The sequence below is a fragment of the Leucoraja erinacea genome, chromosome 20, assembly GCF_028641065.1.
Source record: "Leucoraja erinacea ecotype New England chromosome 20, Leri_hhj_1, whole genome shotgun sequence".
Lineage (NCBI taxonomy): Eukaryota > Metazoa > Chordata > Chondrichthyes > Rajiformes > Rajidae > Leucoraja > Leucoraja erinaceus.
The window spans coordinates 30,010,470-30,027,032 of record NC_073396.1 but is presented as its reverse complement, the minus strand read 5'-3'; the positions used below and the strand labels follow the sequence as shown (position 1 = coordinate 30,027,032).

The 16,563-nt window shown below is 44.4% G+C and overlaps 1 protein-coding gene across 6 annotated transcripts in view; it reads right to left on the bottom strand.

The window, feature by feature from the left end:
• Window positions 1–16,563, bottom strand: part of clec16a (C-type lectin domain containing 16A) — a 178,826-nt gene that overhangs the window by 124,178 nt on the left and 38,085 nt on the right. For all 6 annotated transcript variants that reach the window (XM_055651766.1, XM_055651761.1, XM_055651764.1 and 3 more), the window contains 2 exons: window positions 15,845–16,019; window positions 9,612–9,665 (listed from right to left, as the gene is read on the bottom strand). In XM_055651766.1, the coding sequence (XP_055507741.1) occupies window positions 9,612–9,665; window positions 15,845–16,019 (229 nt within the window). The remainder of the gene's footprint in view (window positions 1–9,611; window positions 9,666–15,844; window positions 16,020–16,563) is intronic.

The window sequence follows — 16,563 nt, the reverse complement described above, 5'->3', positions numbered from 1 at the left end:
GACCGCCATTCCGGGCTCAGATACCTCGTGGACAAGGGGGTGGAGATCAGCATACTGCCCCCATCCGGGGTCGGCACCCGTTCTGATATGCGAGGCCCCACCCTGACCGCCGTCAACGGCAGCCCCATCCGAACTTATGGCATTCACACTCGTTTTCGGTTCCCGCCATTTACCAATGATGGACCACCGATGTCTCTCAACCATTGCTAGCCGCCGATTTCCTATGGGCCTATTCCCTACTGGTCGTTGTCAAGGGCCAGCAAGGTTCACCCCGACACCCTCCAGCATGCATCGGCACGGCCTCATCCAGCCCACACCTTGGCTCAGTGTCTGACGCGAACGATGCGTATGCCCAAATTCATGCCGAGTTCCCTGAAACCCTGACCCCCCCCAATTGAAATCGGCCACCCCTAAACACGGTATCATTCACCACATCCCCACCACCGTCCCTCCGCTCCACGCACGGGCGTGCAGGCTCCCGCCCGACAAGCTGCGGTTGGCTAAGGAGGAGTTCCGGCGCATGGAGAAGATGGGTATTGCGCGGCGCTCTGACAGCCCATGGGCTTCCCCACTCCATATGGTCCCCAAGTCGTCCGGCGGGTGGAGACTATGTAGGGACTACCGCCGTCTTAATAACCCCACGAATGCCGACCGCTACCCCGTCCCGCACATATAGGAATTCACGGCCCATTTAGACTGGGCTAAATTCTAAAGTTGATCTGGATCCCTGTCCGCCCCTACGAGACCGCCATCATTACACCTTTTGATCTGTTTGAATGGTTGCGGATGCCGTTCGGCCTCTAAAACACCGCATAAGCCTTCCAGCGGCTTATTGACATATTCGGTCGGTGTTGGTCTTCGTGTTCATCTATCTCGATGACATTCTGGTCGCCAGCTGCTTCCGCCAGGAGCACTGCGCGCACCTGCGGTTGCTGTGCCAGCACCTCAAGGACCACGGCCTTGTCATTAACCCCACCAAATACCAGTTCGGTCTCGACTCCATCTCATTCCTCGGCCATCACGTCACCCAACAAGGCGCAACTCCGCAGTGGAGGTGATTCCGCAGTTTCCCAGGCCGGACACCGTTAAAGGGCTCCAAGAATTTGTGGGCATGATCAATTTTTATCACTGATTTGTGCCAGCGGCGGCCCGGGTCATGTTCCAGTGTCTGGCAGGCAAGCAGCAGGTCCTGGTGTGGGATGCAGAGATCACGGCTGCTTTTGACGGGCCCAAGGAGGCGCTAGCTCAGGCCACTATGCTCATACACCCGCGGGAGCTGCCCCAACCGCCCTCACTGTCGACGCTTCTGACACCACCGTTGGGGGGGGGGGGGGGGGGTCCTCGAACAGTTTATTGTCGGTCGCTGGCAGACATTCGCCTTGAGCAGCCGGCACCTACCCCCCCCCCCCCGTGCGTAATTACAGCGCTTTTGACCGGGAGCTCCTGGCCCTCTATTTGATGGTTCGACATTTCCGGCATTTCCTGGAGGCCAGACCCTTCACGGCCTTCACCGACCACAAGCCCCTCACTTTCACATTTGCAAAGGTGTCCGACCCTGGTCAACACGCCAAGAACGGCATCCGGCTTATATTTCGGAATTCACAACACATATTCAGCACGTAGCGGGTAAATTCAACCAGGTCGCTGACGCCTTATCCTGCCCTACCGTTAATGCTGTGCTGACCGTAGCCCCGAGTATTGACTATTTGGGACTGGACGCTGTGCAACGGGATGGGGACGAGATGCTTCCCTATCGCACTGCCGTTTCGGGTTTGGTGTTGGAGGACATCCTGCTCGGGCCCTCGGGATGTCCTGTTATGATCCTCTGCGATGTCTCCACCGGGCTGCCGTGACCCATCATCCTTACAGTTTGGCAACGTCGCTTTTTCGACTCCATCCACGACTTAATCCATCCTTCCATCCGGGCAACTACTGCCTTGGTGGCGGCCAAGTTCATCTGGCACGGCCTCCGCAAGCAGGTCGGGGCCTGGGCCAGGGCCTACATTCCCTGCCAACGTCCAAGGTCCAGCGTCACGTACGCCTCTCCAGGATTTTAACCAGCACCGGTTCGATCATATCCACATAGACCTGGTGGGTCCCCTGCTGCCATCCCGAGGTGTCACCCACCTGCTCACTATTGTGGACCGTTTCACGCGGTGGCCCGAGGCAGTCTCGCTCCCTGACACCTCCGCCACGACTTGTGTTCGGGCTCTTGCTGCCCACTGGGTGGCTCGTTTCGGAGTTCCCGCTGACATCTCCTCGGACCATGGTGCTCGGTTTACCTCTGCGCTGTGGTCGGCTATGGCCCAGCTGTACGGCACTCAGTTGCACCACACTACAGCGTACTATCCTCAGGCCAACGGCCTGGTCGAGTGTTTTCACTGGCACCTGAAGTCCTCATTGAAGGCACGGCTCACGGGCCCTTATTGGGTGGATGAATGGCCATGGGTCTTGCTGGGGATCTGCACGGCCCCTAGGGCAGTTTGGCAACGTGGTCCGCTGAATTGGTTTATGGCTCCCTGCTGAAGGTACAAGGCGATTTCCTCCCAGCGGCAGGAACCCCCTTCGTCTGTGCTGACGCACCTCCGTGAGAAAGTGGGCAGGCTGGCCCCTGTCCAGACCTCTCGCCACGGGGTCGCTCCCTCCTATGTCCCACCTGCCCTCAATGACTGCCAATTTGTTTTCCTCCGCAGAGACTCGCACCGGACTCCGCTGCATCGTCCTTATGAGGATCCCTTCCGGGTGTTGTAACCCGACGTCGCAACTTTCGTTCTGGATGTCGTGGGCCGGCAGGAGGATGTTTCGGTGGCCTGCCTCAAGCCTGCCCACCTGGATGTTGACCGCCCAGTGTTGGTGGCCCAACCCCGTCGTAGAGGTTGTCCACTGGCCATCCCGCTTTCGCCGGTTGCCCCTGTTGTGCTTGTTCACTCTGTCTCCACATGTCTGGCCACCTAATTCGGACTCCCGCTCGCTCGCTTTCTTTCCTCTGGTCCTGGGTGGGTCCGGTAGCCGCACCTAGTGGTGGGGCTGGGTATTCAGAACCTTGTCATTGGTCGGGACTGTCACATGACCGGTGGGTTAGTTTGCAGGCTTTTGAGAGTAATCAGTAGTTAGCACTCCTCGCATTGACAGGAGCTGTAATCGTTAGTTCTAGACTAGGTACGCAGTGTTTCAAGCATTTGTTTTTATTAATAAAGAATATTTCGCTCAACCTGCCATGTCTTACTACAATATGAACATTTGTCTGTGTTAACCAGGGATTTTCAAACTTTAAAATGCAACTAGTAAGATATAGATGCAAAATAGGCAAGCCTCTACAGTTCCCAATTCTCCACTTTAAACAAATTGCTGTAAGATTTTGCATGCTGCAAATTCAACTTACCAACATGCAGCAAATAACATTTCCAAATAGCAAAGAATTCAAAGTTGTTCCTCTAATGTCATTTAAGAATTGCTGGAACTCTGAACTTAACAAATTTCACCTTGCCTCACCAATGAAATAGAGCTGGCTTCTCAAAAATAATTCAGAATTGTAATTAAATCTACAGTGATATAAATCTCATTACTAGAAGTAAATTCAAAGACGATCAAGCAACACGAATATAATATCAAATCCACCGATATGGACCAGCAAATAAGAATCTCTCTTCCTTATGTGGTAACAGTCTTTATAAAATAGCCAAACCCAATTTTGTTGCCTGACCTCTGTCACTATTATTTTAAAGTCCCCGTGTAGCTAAGCTTAAAACATGCAAGTGTCGTAGGAGACAAGAGATTAAGGAGTTGAGGATACTGAAAATAGGAATCAGTCATTGCTATTCTTAGAATAAAATTTGAATAAAATAAAAGCACGTTTTCAGACTGATAAAAACATGTTTTAAAATCCTATGATTATTGTAAAAATTACAATTTCTGCAGAAGTTTCCTCATTTGTCTGTGAAAATCTATAAAGTGGTGTGGATCTAAATAAATAAGAAGCTGCACCAAATTCAATCTGTCATGTGTCAAAATGCTTCAGGGATTCTTACTGCGTTAAAGATGATGTATATTTCAATCAGCTGGAAGGTAGGCCGAGGCATAACAGCCACCACAATGAATATGAATAGCAAAGGCTGACATGGGATGGAAAACCAGACAGATCCCCACTTTATTTACGGTCTCATGTGCCAAATGTGCTGCACATCAATCAGATTAATTAACGTGTCAGACAATTGGCTTTCTTTGTGCAAAGAACTCACTAATTTCCAATACAAACCGAGATAAACTGGAATAGGTCAATCGATTCTTCGAACCTGCTCCATCACTAAATAAGGTCCTGGCTGATCTGATTGCAAGTCAATATTAGTTTATCAAAATTCCATTTAGCCATCTTAAAAATATTCAAAATCTGCTTCCACATACTCTGAAGACTTCTTCTTCCTATCGAGTCCACACACAAGATTAGAAGTTGTTCAGCCAGAGTTAAACACACTTCTCGACATCTGCGTACAACGGTGTCTGTCTTGCGTTCTCTTTTGCCCGGTGGTGGAAAGATTGGTGAAAACAGGACCGCGACGTGAACGCTCTTTCCTTTGGCCCCCTCTGAAGACTCATACCCACAAAGAGAAAGAAAAGCCTTATCTCCGTCTTAAATGTGTGATCACGCATGCCAGATTCTCCCACAAAGGGAAATACTATCTCCATATCCTGACTGTGAAAATGCCAGGATTTTATGTTTCAATCATGTTCTAAACTCTAGCAGGTACAAACCTAGCCTGTCCAACCTTTCCTCCCAAGTCAAACTCCCAATTCCATGAATCATCTGGCAAACTTTGTCTGGACTGCTTCCAACATGTGAATATCCTTCCTTAAATACAATAAATATTACACAGTGTTCTACTTGATCTTGTCAAGGTCCCATGATGCATAACCTTTTGCATTCCCCAAGAAAATTATAACATCCAGTAGCAGCGCTAATTACTCACTGTGTAGTCAAAGTCACACAGCATGGAGCTGTCCATGGCAACCAAGATGCCCCATCTAAGCCAGTCCCATTTACCTATGTTATGCCCATATCTCATGTGGCTTGTCCAAGTGTCTTTTAAACTTTGTTATTTTACCTGACTCAACTACTTTCCCTGGCAGTTCGTTCTATATACCCACCACTCTCTGTTAAAAGCTGTTCCTATTAAATCTTTCCCCTCACATCTCTGGTTCTTGATCGCCTTACCCTGGGAAAAAATATATTTATATTTTATATTATATTATATATTTACCCTATCCCTCTCATGATTTTACACACCTATATAGGATCATCACCCAGTTTCTTGCACTCCAAGGAATAAGGTCCAAGCTTGCCCAACCTCTCCCTATAGCTCAGGCCCTCAAGTCCTGGCAAAATCCTTGTCAATATTTCCTATACTCTTTCCAGCTTAATAGCATTTTTCCTATAGCAAGGTGACCAAAACTGAACAATTCTCCAAGTGTGGCCTCACTGACACCTTATGCAACTTCCATACTCTATACTGACGAAAGTCATCATGCCAAAAGCCTACTTTGCCACCCTATCAACCTGTGCACCACTCTCAGGAAAGAAGGCACATAATCCTAGATACTTCTATGAACTCTGCAACCTCTGACTGTTTAGATAGTATGCTTCTTTTTTTACTTTTCCTGGCAAAATGCCACATTTCCCCACATTATACTCCATACTCCAAGGTCTTTGTCCACTCAAGCTATATTTTTTCCTTTTATAACCTCATACCTTCTTCACAACTTACCTCCCTGCCTATTTTGATTTATTGGCAAATTTATCAACTATACATCCAGTTCCTATATCAAAGTAAATTATACAAATTGCGAAGACACCGAGGCCTCATCACCGACCCCTGTGGCACGCCACTCATTTCATTTTGCCAACCAGAAAAAGACCCACCGATTCATGCTCTTGGTTTCCTGTTAGCTAGCCAATCTTCTACCCACACTAATAAGACACCTCTTAGATCATGAGCTTTTCAGCAATAATCTTTGATGTGGCATTTTTTCAAATGCTTTCTGGAAATTCAATTACAGTACATCCACGAGTTCCCCTTTACCCAATCCACATTACTTTTTCCAAGAACTCCAATCTATTGGTCAAATATGAACTCTGTTTCATAAAACCATGACGACTTGATTTTTATATTGCCCTGCTATACCATCTCTACCATGCTAATACCATGTCTGACAATAGACATGAAGGCAAGTTGCCTATAATTTTCTCCTGTGCATCTATTCCCCTTTTCGAATAAAGGATGTTAGCTTTGTTAATTTGTTAAAAGCTGTTTAAAAACTATTAACAGTTTGGAGACTATTATCACTTTACACATTTCCAGACAGATTGTTTCCTATTCCAATTTGTACATCCTTATTAAATCTTTGTAATTCTTTGCTGGTTTTACAAATATATAGTAATTCTTTACATTTTTAGGAACATATATTCTGTCCAATTTTCTGGACGAGGATTCTATTCTTATACAATTATAAGCTTTAAGTTTGATTCTGTCTTTAACAATTTATAGTGAACAGACCACAGGACCTTCTTTTGGAATATTTCATTTGTTTAGTATATCCTAAAAGATCCCCTTGAACCTCAGATGCTAATAAATTGATCAATCCTAGCTCATTGCACATACCAGGTTTTGTGTGCAGATGACCCATGCGTTATGGCAATTCAGGCAACCGAAATTCTCTCTTATAAAATTTACAGGTAGACAAAAATACTGGGAGAAACTCAGTGGGCGAGGCAACATCTATGAAGCGGAGGAAATAGGCAATGTTTCGGGTCGAGACCCTTCGCGACCCGAAACGTTGCCTATTTCCTTCGCTCCATAGATGCTGCCTCACCCACTGAATTTCTGCAGTATTTTTGTCTACCTTCAATTTTCCAGCATCTGCAGTTCCTTCTTAAACAATTTACAAAATTCACATATCTCCAAAACAAATGCAGTGCCGAATAAAAAAAATTGCACAATTTTGCAAATAAGTTCACGTTACATTTATTGTCACATGCACCAATTGGTCCAGTGAAACTCGGGTTACCATACAGCCATACGAATAAAACAAACACACGATAGACTTTGACATAAACATCCCCACACAGCGGAAACAAAGTTTCCCACTGTGAGGGAATGCACCAAAGTTTAGTCATCCTCCTCTTTGTTGTTCACCCATGGTCGGGGTCTCCCGAGTCCTCCGCAATCGCCACTACGGGCGGCCCGATGTTCAGGCCCTCTTGCCGGGATGATGGGACTCCGACGCGGAATGGAAGAACATTTTCCACGGCTTCGACTTCCGAATCGGCCACATCCGAATTGGCTTCCCGAAGTCCACAGGCTGAGCTGGGTGGAGATTCACGCTGGCGGCCCTCAGCAAAGGGATCCCAGGACTCCTCGATGTTGAAGTCAGTGCCGCCCGACACTGGGAGCTCCGCAAACCACAGCTCCACGATGTTGAAGCAGCAGGCCAACACTACGGAGCTTCAAACGGCGATCCCAGGTAAGTCATCCCCCGCGCCGCGATGAATCTAGTGCTGCGCCGCTGTTGAAGCTCTGGTCGGACTCCGGCAGGAAAAGCCCGCCAATCCACGGTAGGCCGTAGGCCGCAAGGGGGGGGGTGACCTTACCCTCCCCACATATAAAGACAAAGAAACCTCCAAAACATAGTTTTTTTTTTTTAAACAGACAAAAAATAACAAAAAGATGGCAAAACAGACAGACTGTCATCATACGGCGCCCCAAGTGCAAATAAAACATAATGTTCAATTCACAATTCCCGACATGTGCAAATGACACAGCCTAACAATACAGACAATGGCAATGTAGACCGTTTCCTGGAACGTGAACACCAGTAATACAGGAGTCACCTATAGGATACAATACAATACAATACAATACAATACAATACAATACAATACGGTGAACTCCAGGATATTCTGATTCGTTATATAGGCACCACTCTTACAAGCGAGTTCATGCTTTCTCATCTACCATCTGCTTCTACATCCTGGTCTCCTTAACTTACACATCCTTCTCTATTGCACAAAGATCATTCATTGAGAGGCGCTCATCCACACTTTCATTGGTTTCTGTCCTTCCTAAATGACACAGATTTCCATCCATGTAGCCACATCTCTGTATGGATCCTTCCAATCTGAAGCGTCCTGACCCAAAACAACAACTATCCATATCCTCCAGAGATGCTGCCTGGAGGACATGGAGGCCCGCTGAGTTACTCAAGTACTTAGCGTTCTAGACAAGATTCCAGCATCTGCAGTTCCTTGTGTCTATAGCCACATCTCTACCTTAGCCATCAATTCATTTATTTCTAATGTTCGACACAAAATGTTGGAGTAACTCAGTAACACAATCCATTTATTTCTATTTGAATTCAATTTGTTTTCTTTATTTCAAATGCTACATGTATTCTGATACAAAGCCTTTAGTTTTGTACTTTTATCATCATGTAACCTCTAGCCTTACCTCAGAAACCACAAGGATTCCTCCATAAATAAGTCATTGTGCCTATTGGCCTTTTTCTAAATATCATGATACTTGCAAGTGTTAATCGTTCCTCTGTACTGCATAACCAAGACCTACAACTGATATACAGGTGAAAGAGCTAATAGTCAAATCTAATAGTCAAATCTAAATTGGAGTCGTTCTTCTACAAAAGCATGGACCAGTAGAACAAAAGAATGGCCCGGTGCCAAGACTGAATGACTTTGTAAATTATATGGAACACAATATGGAGGACAGGTTGTCTTTTCAATAACGACATTAAGATGGCAGCCTGCAGTAATAACATGTGCTTCTTTTCAAGGCCATAAAGAAGCCGATTGAAAAAAAATAGCTGACTCTCCAGAGATAAGTAATAACTTGTTATTGGATGAGCTTGATTTGGACCCAGCTTTCCTATATTGTGAAAGGCTACAGAATCTTTCAGTCATGCCATATTCAGACTTGGTAGGAGTGTTTTACTGATAAGAAAAATGTATAATTGTGCTAACTCTCCTTTGTTCTGTGAGTGAAGCGCGAGAAGCACTGAGCAACGTTTGTGCCACTCCCTGCCTGACGAATCAATTAAAGATTGCCACGGTTTACCTTTTAACAGTTTTTGTTGCTGTCTGCTTTTTAAGAAACAAACCTTGACACAGGGAGCTAAAAAGTGTGAATTGGCTGCAATGCAAATTGGATATGAAAGGCTGTCTTTAAACTGGACAAAAACATGTTATTTTATAATTTCAACTTTAAATATAATAATCATCAAATTCAAAGCAGAAAACTTGTCTGCTCATTCTTCTTAACTAATCAATTCCTGCGCTCAAATCTCTCAGAATCATTCAGGCTTGTATTGACTTTGATTCAGCCGACACTCTTTTGCTTTGTTGATATGAGTAACTTTGAACACATTGTGTAATGTTTCTTTCATATCCATCCCACAGACAATCTACAAATGATCCTTCAATATTGTTGCAGAGAGAATAGTTTCCAGATTTCTTCGAAATATGTCAACACCAAGCAAGTGCTGCTGACTACAAATCCTGTATCATTAAAAACCAGACACTCTGGGATGAAAGATTACATTTTGCATACCTGTGAAAGGAGATATAATGAAGCTTGACGGCTGATCTTTGGACGATCACCACACTGGAAAACAGTACATTTTGAGTTATCATTTTGAAATATGAACACATTTTCTTGTCAGCAACATATAATTTATATAAATATAATTTTGGTCATTTTGGTAGGTATTTAATTGCACTTCAGTTGCTTGCACAAACTCATATTCTATTTCTTACAAGTCAAGAATAAATGTTTTAACAAATTGCCTGCATTAAAGAATCTACGATTTCAGTAGTATGTACAAATGAATATTATACATCCATTGAAGGAGAAACACCATTTTTCTATTAGATATTTCAATGGAGATAAATAATATCTTGGAATCAAAACCTCAACATCATGTTTAGCTCCAGAAACAAGCTTTAACAATCAACTATTCTGCCAATCACCATCTTCTAGCAAAATGTTACTCATGTCTAGCTCGTACATTTCTGAAAGATTTGCAATATCATGCATGGGAAGACAGGAGAGTTTGGCATAAAACAGTGGTTCGGGAACTCAGTGGAGGAACATCTGTGGAGGGACTGGACATATGATATTTTAGGTCAGAACTGATTGGAATAGAGGGGGGGGGGGAAGAAAGAAAGGTTGAAAAGAGAGATGGGGCAGGTTAAATACTGGTCGTGATGCAGGTGAGGGGGATGGAGCAAGAAACAAAGGCTAGATGTGAAACACAAACAAAAGGATGCCAGATAAGGAGAGAAGAGGAGGAAAAAAATGTTGTCAGAGAGAGGGATATGGATGGAAGTGTGGGGAGGGGGCGGGGAGAAGAGGGAAGAGAGAATAATAGGGAAATAGGAGATTCGGAGATGCGAGGCAAGTGTCTGTGGCACACAGGACAGAAACAAGCCCTTCAGCCCATCAAGGCCACCAACCTCCCTTTACAGTAATCTGACATTCATCCCACTTTATTCTCCCTCAGATATCATCCTCACTCAAAAACAAAGGACAATTTATAGTAGCCAATTAACCTAGGATTATCTTTAGGATGAAGGAAGAAACGACCGCACCCGGGATACACCTACGCAGTCATAGGGCGAACATGCCAACTCCATATAGATTGCACCCGGGGTGAGGATCGAACCCTGGTCTCGGATGTAGAGGGACAGCAGCTCTACAGCTGCACCACAGTACCATCAGTGAATGTACCATCAAGTACTGCTGGGGCCTACAAATGGAGTTGGGGGAGGAGTTGTAGGGACAGGTATTACAAGTACTGTGGTTGTCGAGGAAAATACCAGGGAAGGGGCAGGTTGGATGGGTGGGGATGACTAAACTAAGGAGTTCCAGAGGGAATGCTCTTGAAAGTGGAAAGGAGTAGGGACTGGGAGATGTGACTGGTGGTGGGATCACATTGAAGGTGGCAGAAATGTTGGAAAATAACATGTTGTAGGCTGGTGAGGTGAAAGGTGGGGACCAGGGGAACTATCCTTGTTCTTTCTGAATGGAGGAGGTGTGAAAGCAAAACTATGGGACACAGAGGAGACACAGGTGAGGGCTTTATCCAAAATGGCATGGTAGAAAACCACATTTACTGAAGGTGACGAACTAGAATGGAAAGCCTCATCTTGGGAGCCGATGCAGTAGATCAAAGAAATTGAGAGTAAGACATGGCATCTTTGAAGATGCAAGGTTCGAGGAGATGTAGGCAAGGTAACTGTGAGAGTCAGTGGATTTATAGACCTCCAGCTTTACATCTCACTCCTCCTGTTCTCTTCATATTTGATACTTTTGTCTCCTTTTCACCACCTCACTTTGCAAATTACTTCACCCGTCTGCCAATCACTCCACTCACTTATATCGACCTATCACTTAAATAATAGTGCGGAGTAACTCAACAGGTTAGGTAGCATCCGTGGAAACGTAGAAAATAGGTGCAGGAGTAGACCATTTGGCCCTTCGAGCCAGCATCGCCATTCAATACAATCATGGCTGATCATCAAAAACAGTACCTCGTTCATGCTTTTTTCCCAATATCCCTTAATTCCCCTAATCATAAGAGAAAAATCGAACTCTCTCTGGAAAACATCAAGTGAATTGGTATCCCCTGCCTCTGTGGCAGAAAATTCCATAAATTCACAACTCTGGGTGAAAATGTTTTTCCTCATCTCTGTCCTAAATGGTCTACCCCTTATTCTTAAACTGTGACCCCTGGTTCTGGACCCCCAACATCAGGAACATTTTTTCCTGCATCTACCCTGTCCAATCCTCTTAGAATTTGATATGTTTCTATGAGATCTCATCATTCTAAATTTCAGCTAAAACAAGCCCAGTCAACCCATTATTTCATCATACGTCAGTCCCGCCATCCCGGGAATTAACCTGGTGAACCTACGCTGCACTTCCTCAATAGCAATAATGTCCTTCCTCAAATTAGACCAAAATTGCATACAACACTCCAGGTGCGGTCTCACCAGGGACCTGTACAACTGCAGTAAAACCTCCTTGCTCCTAAACTCAAATCCTCTCGCAATGAATTGGCTTTCTTCACTCCCTGCTGAACCTACATGCTTACTTTCAGCGACTGATGTACAAGCACACCCAGGTCTCGTTGCACCGCCCCTTCTCCTAATCTGACACCATTCAAATAATCTGCCTTCCTGTTCTTGCCACCAAAGTGGATAAACTCACATTTATCCACATTATACCGCATCTGCCATGCTTCTGCCCACTCACCCAACCTATCCAAGTCACCTCATAGCATCCTCCTCGCAGCTCACACTGCCACCCAGCTTTCTGTCATCTGCAAACTTAGAGATGTTACATTTAATTCCCTCGTCTAAATCGTTAATATATATTGTAAACAACTGGGGTCCCAGTACCGACCGAGCCTTGCGGCACCCCACTAGTCACTGCCTGCCATTCTGAAAAGGACCCATTAATTCCTACTCTTTGCTTCCTGTCTGCCAACCAGTTCTCTATCCATGTCAATACCTTACTCCCATGTGCTCTAATTTTGCACACTAATCTCATGTGGGACCTTGTCAAGTCCAGATACACCACATCCACTGGCTCTCCCTTATCCATTCTACTTGTTACACCCTCAAAAAATTCCAAATGATCAAGCATGATTTGCCCTTCATAAATCCATGCTGACTTTGACTGATCCCATCACTGCTTTCCAAATGTGCTGCTATACCATCTTTAATAATCGACTCCAACATCTTTCCCACTAACGCTGTAAGGCTAACTGGTCTATAATTCCCTGTTTTCTCTCTCCCTCCTTTCTTAAAAAGTTCAGTTGGCTACCCTCCAGTCTACAGGAACTGATCCAGAATCAAGGGAATATTGGAAAATGATCACCAATGCCTCCACGATTTCTAGGGCCACCTCCTTGAGTACTCCGAGATGCAGACCATCAGGCCCTGGGGATTTATCTGCCTTCGGTCCCAACATTTTATCTAACACTATTTTCTGACTAACGTGGATTCCCTTCAGCTCCTCCCTCCCACTAGATCCTCAGTCCCCTAGTATATCCGGGAGATTGTTTGTGTCTTCCTTAATAATGACAGAACCACAGTACTCGTTTAACTATTCGGCCATTTCCTTGTTTCCCATTATAAGAGTCAAGAGTCAATTTAATTGTCATTTGGACCCCTGGAGGTCCAAACGAAATGCCGTTTCTGCAGCCATACATTACACACAAATAGACCCCAGACACAACATAATTACATTTTACATAAACATCCATCACATAGCTGTGATGGAAGGCCAAAAAAAATTCACCCGTCTCTGACTGTAAGGGACCTACATTTGCCTTCACTAATCTTTTCCTTTTTACATACCTACAGTCAGTTATTATACTTCCCGTAAGCTTTCTTTCATGCTCTTTGTTCCCCCTCTTATCTAACTCCTTTGTCCTCCTCTGTTGAGTTGTAAATTTCTCCCAGTCCTATGCTTTGCTGCTTCTTCTGGCCAATTTATATGCCTCATCCTTGGCTTTAACACTATCCTCGACTTCCCTCGTCAGCCACGGTTGAGCCGCCTTCCCAGTTTTATTTTTTCGCCAGACAGGACTGAACAATTTCAGGAGTTCATCCGCCGTCTTTAAATCTTCGCCATTGCATCTTCACTTTCAACCCTTTAAGTATCATTTGCCAGTTATCAGCCAATTCCCGTCTCATAACTTCAAAGTCTCCTTTATTCAAGTTCAGGACCCTAGTCTTTGAATTAACCGTGTCACTCTCCATCCTAATACAGAATTCCACCATATTATGGTCACAATAAGATCGCTAACTAATCCTTCCTCATTACACAATACCCAGTCTAGGATGGCCGGCCCTCCAGTCGGTTTCTCTACATATTGGTTTAAAAACCCATCTCGTATACATTGCAGGAAATCCTCCTAATTTCCTGCTTGATGCTCTCCTCAACCTCCCTATTGGTATTTGGTGGTCTGTGCTTTCTGCCCTTGGCTATTTCGCAGTTCTACCCATACCGATTCTACAGCATCCAAGCTAATGTCCCTCCTTGCTATTGCATTAATCTCCTCTCTAACGAGCAATGCGACCCCACCTCCCCTTCCTTTCTGTAACCACCCTAGAAGTCCTGCTTTTCAGCCTTCTACCTAGTTCACTATTCTCACGTTGCAGAAGAAAAGGACAGATGATATTTCGGGTCAGGACCCCTTTCCATTCCTTCCACCAATGCTGCTGAATATCGAATACCCCAGCCTTGGTCACCCTGGAGCCACGTCTCCGTTATTCCAACTATATCATATCCCTTTACTAACTGCGCATTCAATTCATCCACCTCATTTCAAGTGCTCCTCGCATTAAAGCACAAAGCTTTCAGGTTTGTTTTTCTTATCTCTCTTCTACCTTTTACTTCTGTCCTCCTTTTATGTCCCTCTGTCTCCTTGCATTGGTTCCCATCCCCCTGCCCTATTAGTTTAAACGTGACCTTTCCTACACTCTTTCCCCGTTAGCTGCGCAGATATGCGTCCACGTTGTTGACTTCACCCCACCACTTTTTAGTTTAAACCCACCCGTGTAGCACTAGCAAACCTGACTGCCAGAATGTCGGTCCCCTTCCATTTAAGGTGCAACCTTTTGTACAGGTCATCCCTGCCCCAGAAGACATTCCAGTAATATAGAAATCTAAACCCCTGCCCCCACTTCTCTGCCACACATTCAGATCTCCTATCTCCCTGTTCCTACCCTCACTAGCACGAGGTACTGGAAGCAAACCAGAAATAACCACCCTAGAAGTCCTGCTTTTCAGCCTCCTACCTAGTTCTCTGTTCTCATGTTGCAGAAGAAAAGGATAGATGATGTTTTGGGTCAGGACCCCTTTCCATTCCTTCCACCAATGCTGCCTAACCTGCTGAGCTACAGTATCTGCAGTTCGTTGAGTCTCCACCTATCATTTTCCAGGCTTTGAACTGCCCCTTCACTCTTTTCCTGCTTTCTTCCCACATACTCTAATCAATCTGAAGAAGGATCCCTGATCTGAAATGTCCATCCCCTCTACAAATGTTGCTTGATCCACTGAGTTCCTCCAGCACTAAGCATTTTGCTCAAAATGTCAGCATCTGCCGTTCTTTGTGATGCCGATAAAAAAATTAAAAAATAAACTTTTCGTATGTCTCCCGCTACAGAATGTTTCTCTTATTGCAACTGACCACCAGTTGAGGTGAAATATTTTGGGATATTCAAAAAGAATGGGCTTTCAGCGGGCTGAAAGATTGGAGAGCCCAGGGTAGTTCTTTGTAAAAGAGAGAATGTTGAGAGAGAATATGATGAAGATGTTTAAAATAATGAAGGAACCATTCACTACATAAGCAACAGTACAGAAACCTGCTTAGATAGTATCACAAAAAATAGCATTTAAATGCACATGCTACATGATCACTGCTGAAATGCCATCATTTGGTTTAAAAAAATGCTCTTTGTTCAAATGAGGCATGGAAACCTGCGAATGAATCCTAAGGAACCCTACCACACATCTTCCTAAAGTTATATTTATCTATTGGCAGAGGGTGCTTTCTGAGGATATTTTGTAAAAAGCGCACTCCCACCTTCTCCCACCCTCTACCTTGTATAGCCAGAATAATTTTATTTACAGGACTTCATTGTCACGTGAAACTTAAAAATTGAATATAATAAATCATTTAAGATCCATTTTTAAAATTTTACACACATTCTAGGAAAAAAGCTCAGTTGCTGTAATTAATATTATATTAAATACAAATATCGTTTTACCTGTTCATGAGTCACCAGAGAGTAGACGTATAATGGCAGAAAAAGTCTGTTTAGTAGATGGTCTGTTAGCACATCATTCAGGAATTCACAATTAATGGTCAGGATATCATTCAGGTAATGCAGGTGGTCTAAATGTTCAGCGACCAGGTCACTCAGTTTGCCTCTATTCCTATGCCTATCACAACAAGTGTTATAAATTACTACAAGAAACACACTACATAACATGTGTAAACCACAAATTAAAATGGATTGCTTGTGTTGTGGAGAGCAACGAGGGCAGTCTCGAGCTACAGGATGATATTGACAGTTTGTATAATGGGCAGAACAAAACAAGATGGAAATTAATAGTAATGAGTGGAGAGTGATGTACTTTGGAAGGATCAAAGAGGACACACACACACGCGCACACACACACACACACAACAGTAAAGCTGTAGGCCCTAAAATTGTCTACACTGGTAGATAAGGTGGTGAAGGTGCACAGCTTTCATTAACAGGGGCATATAACATAAAAGCAGGTAATTGTACAGCTTTATAAAATATTGCTCAGGCAACAGCTGAATTATGGTTCTACTTGATACACTCTAGGAAGAACACGTTTGTACTGAAGAGAATACACAGTAGATTCACCAGGATGGATCATTTTGGATACGAGCAGAGGATGGAAAAGCTGGGTTTGATTTCCCTTGGAGCAAAGGAGGCTGTGAGAGGATCCGATT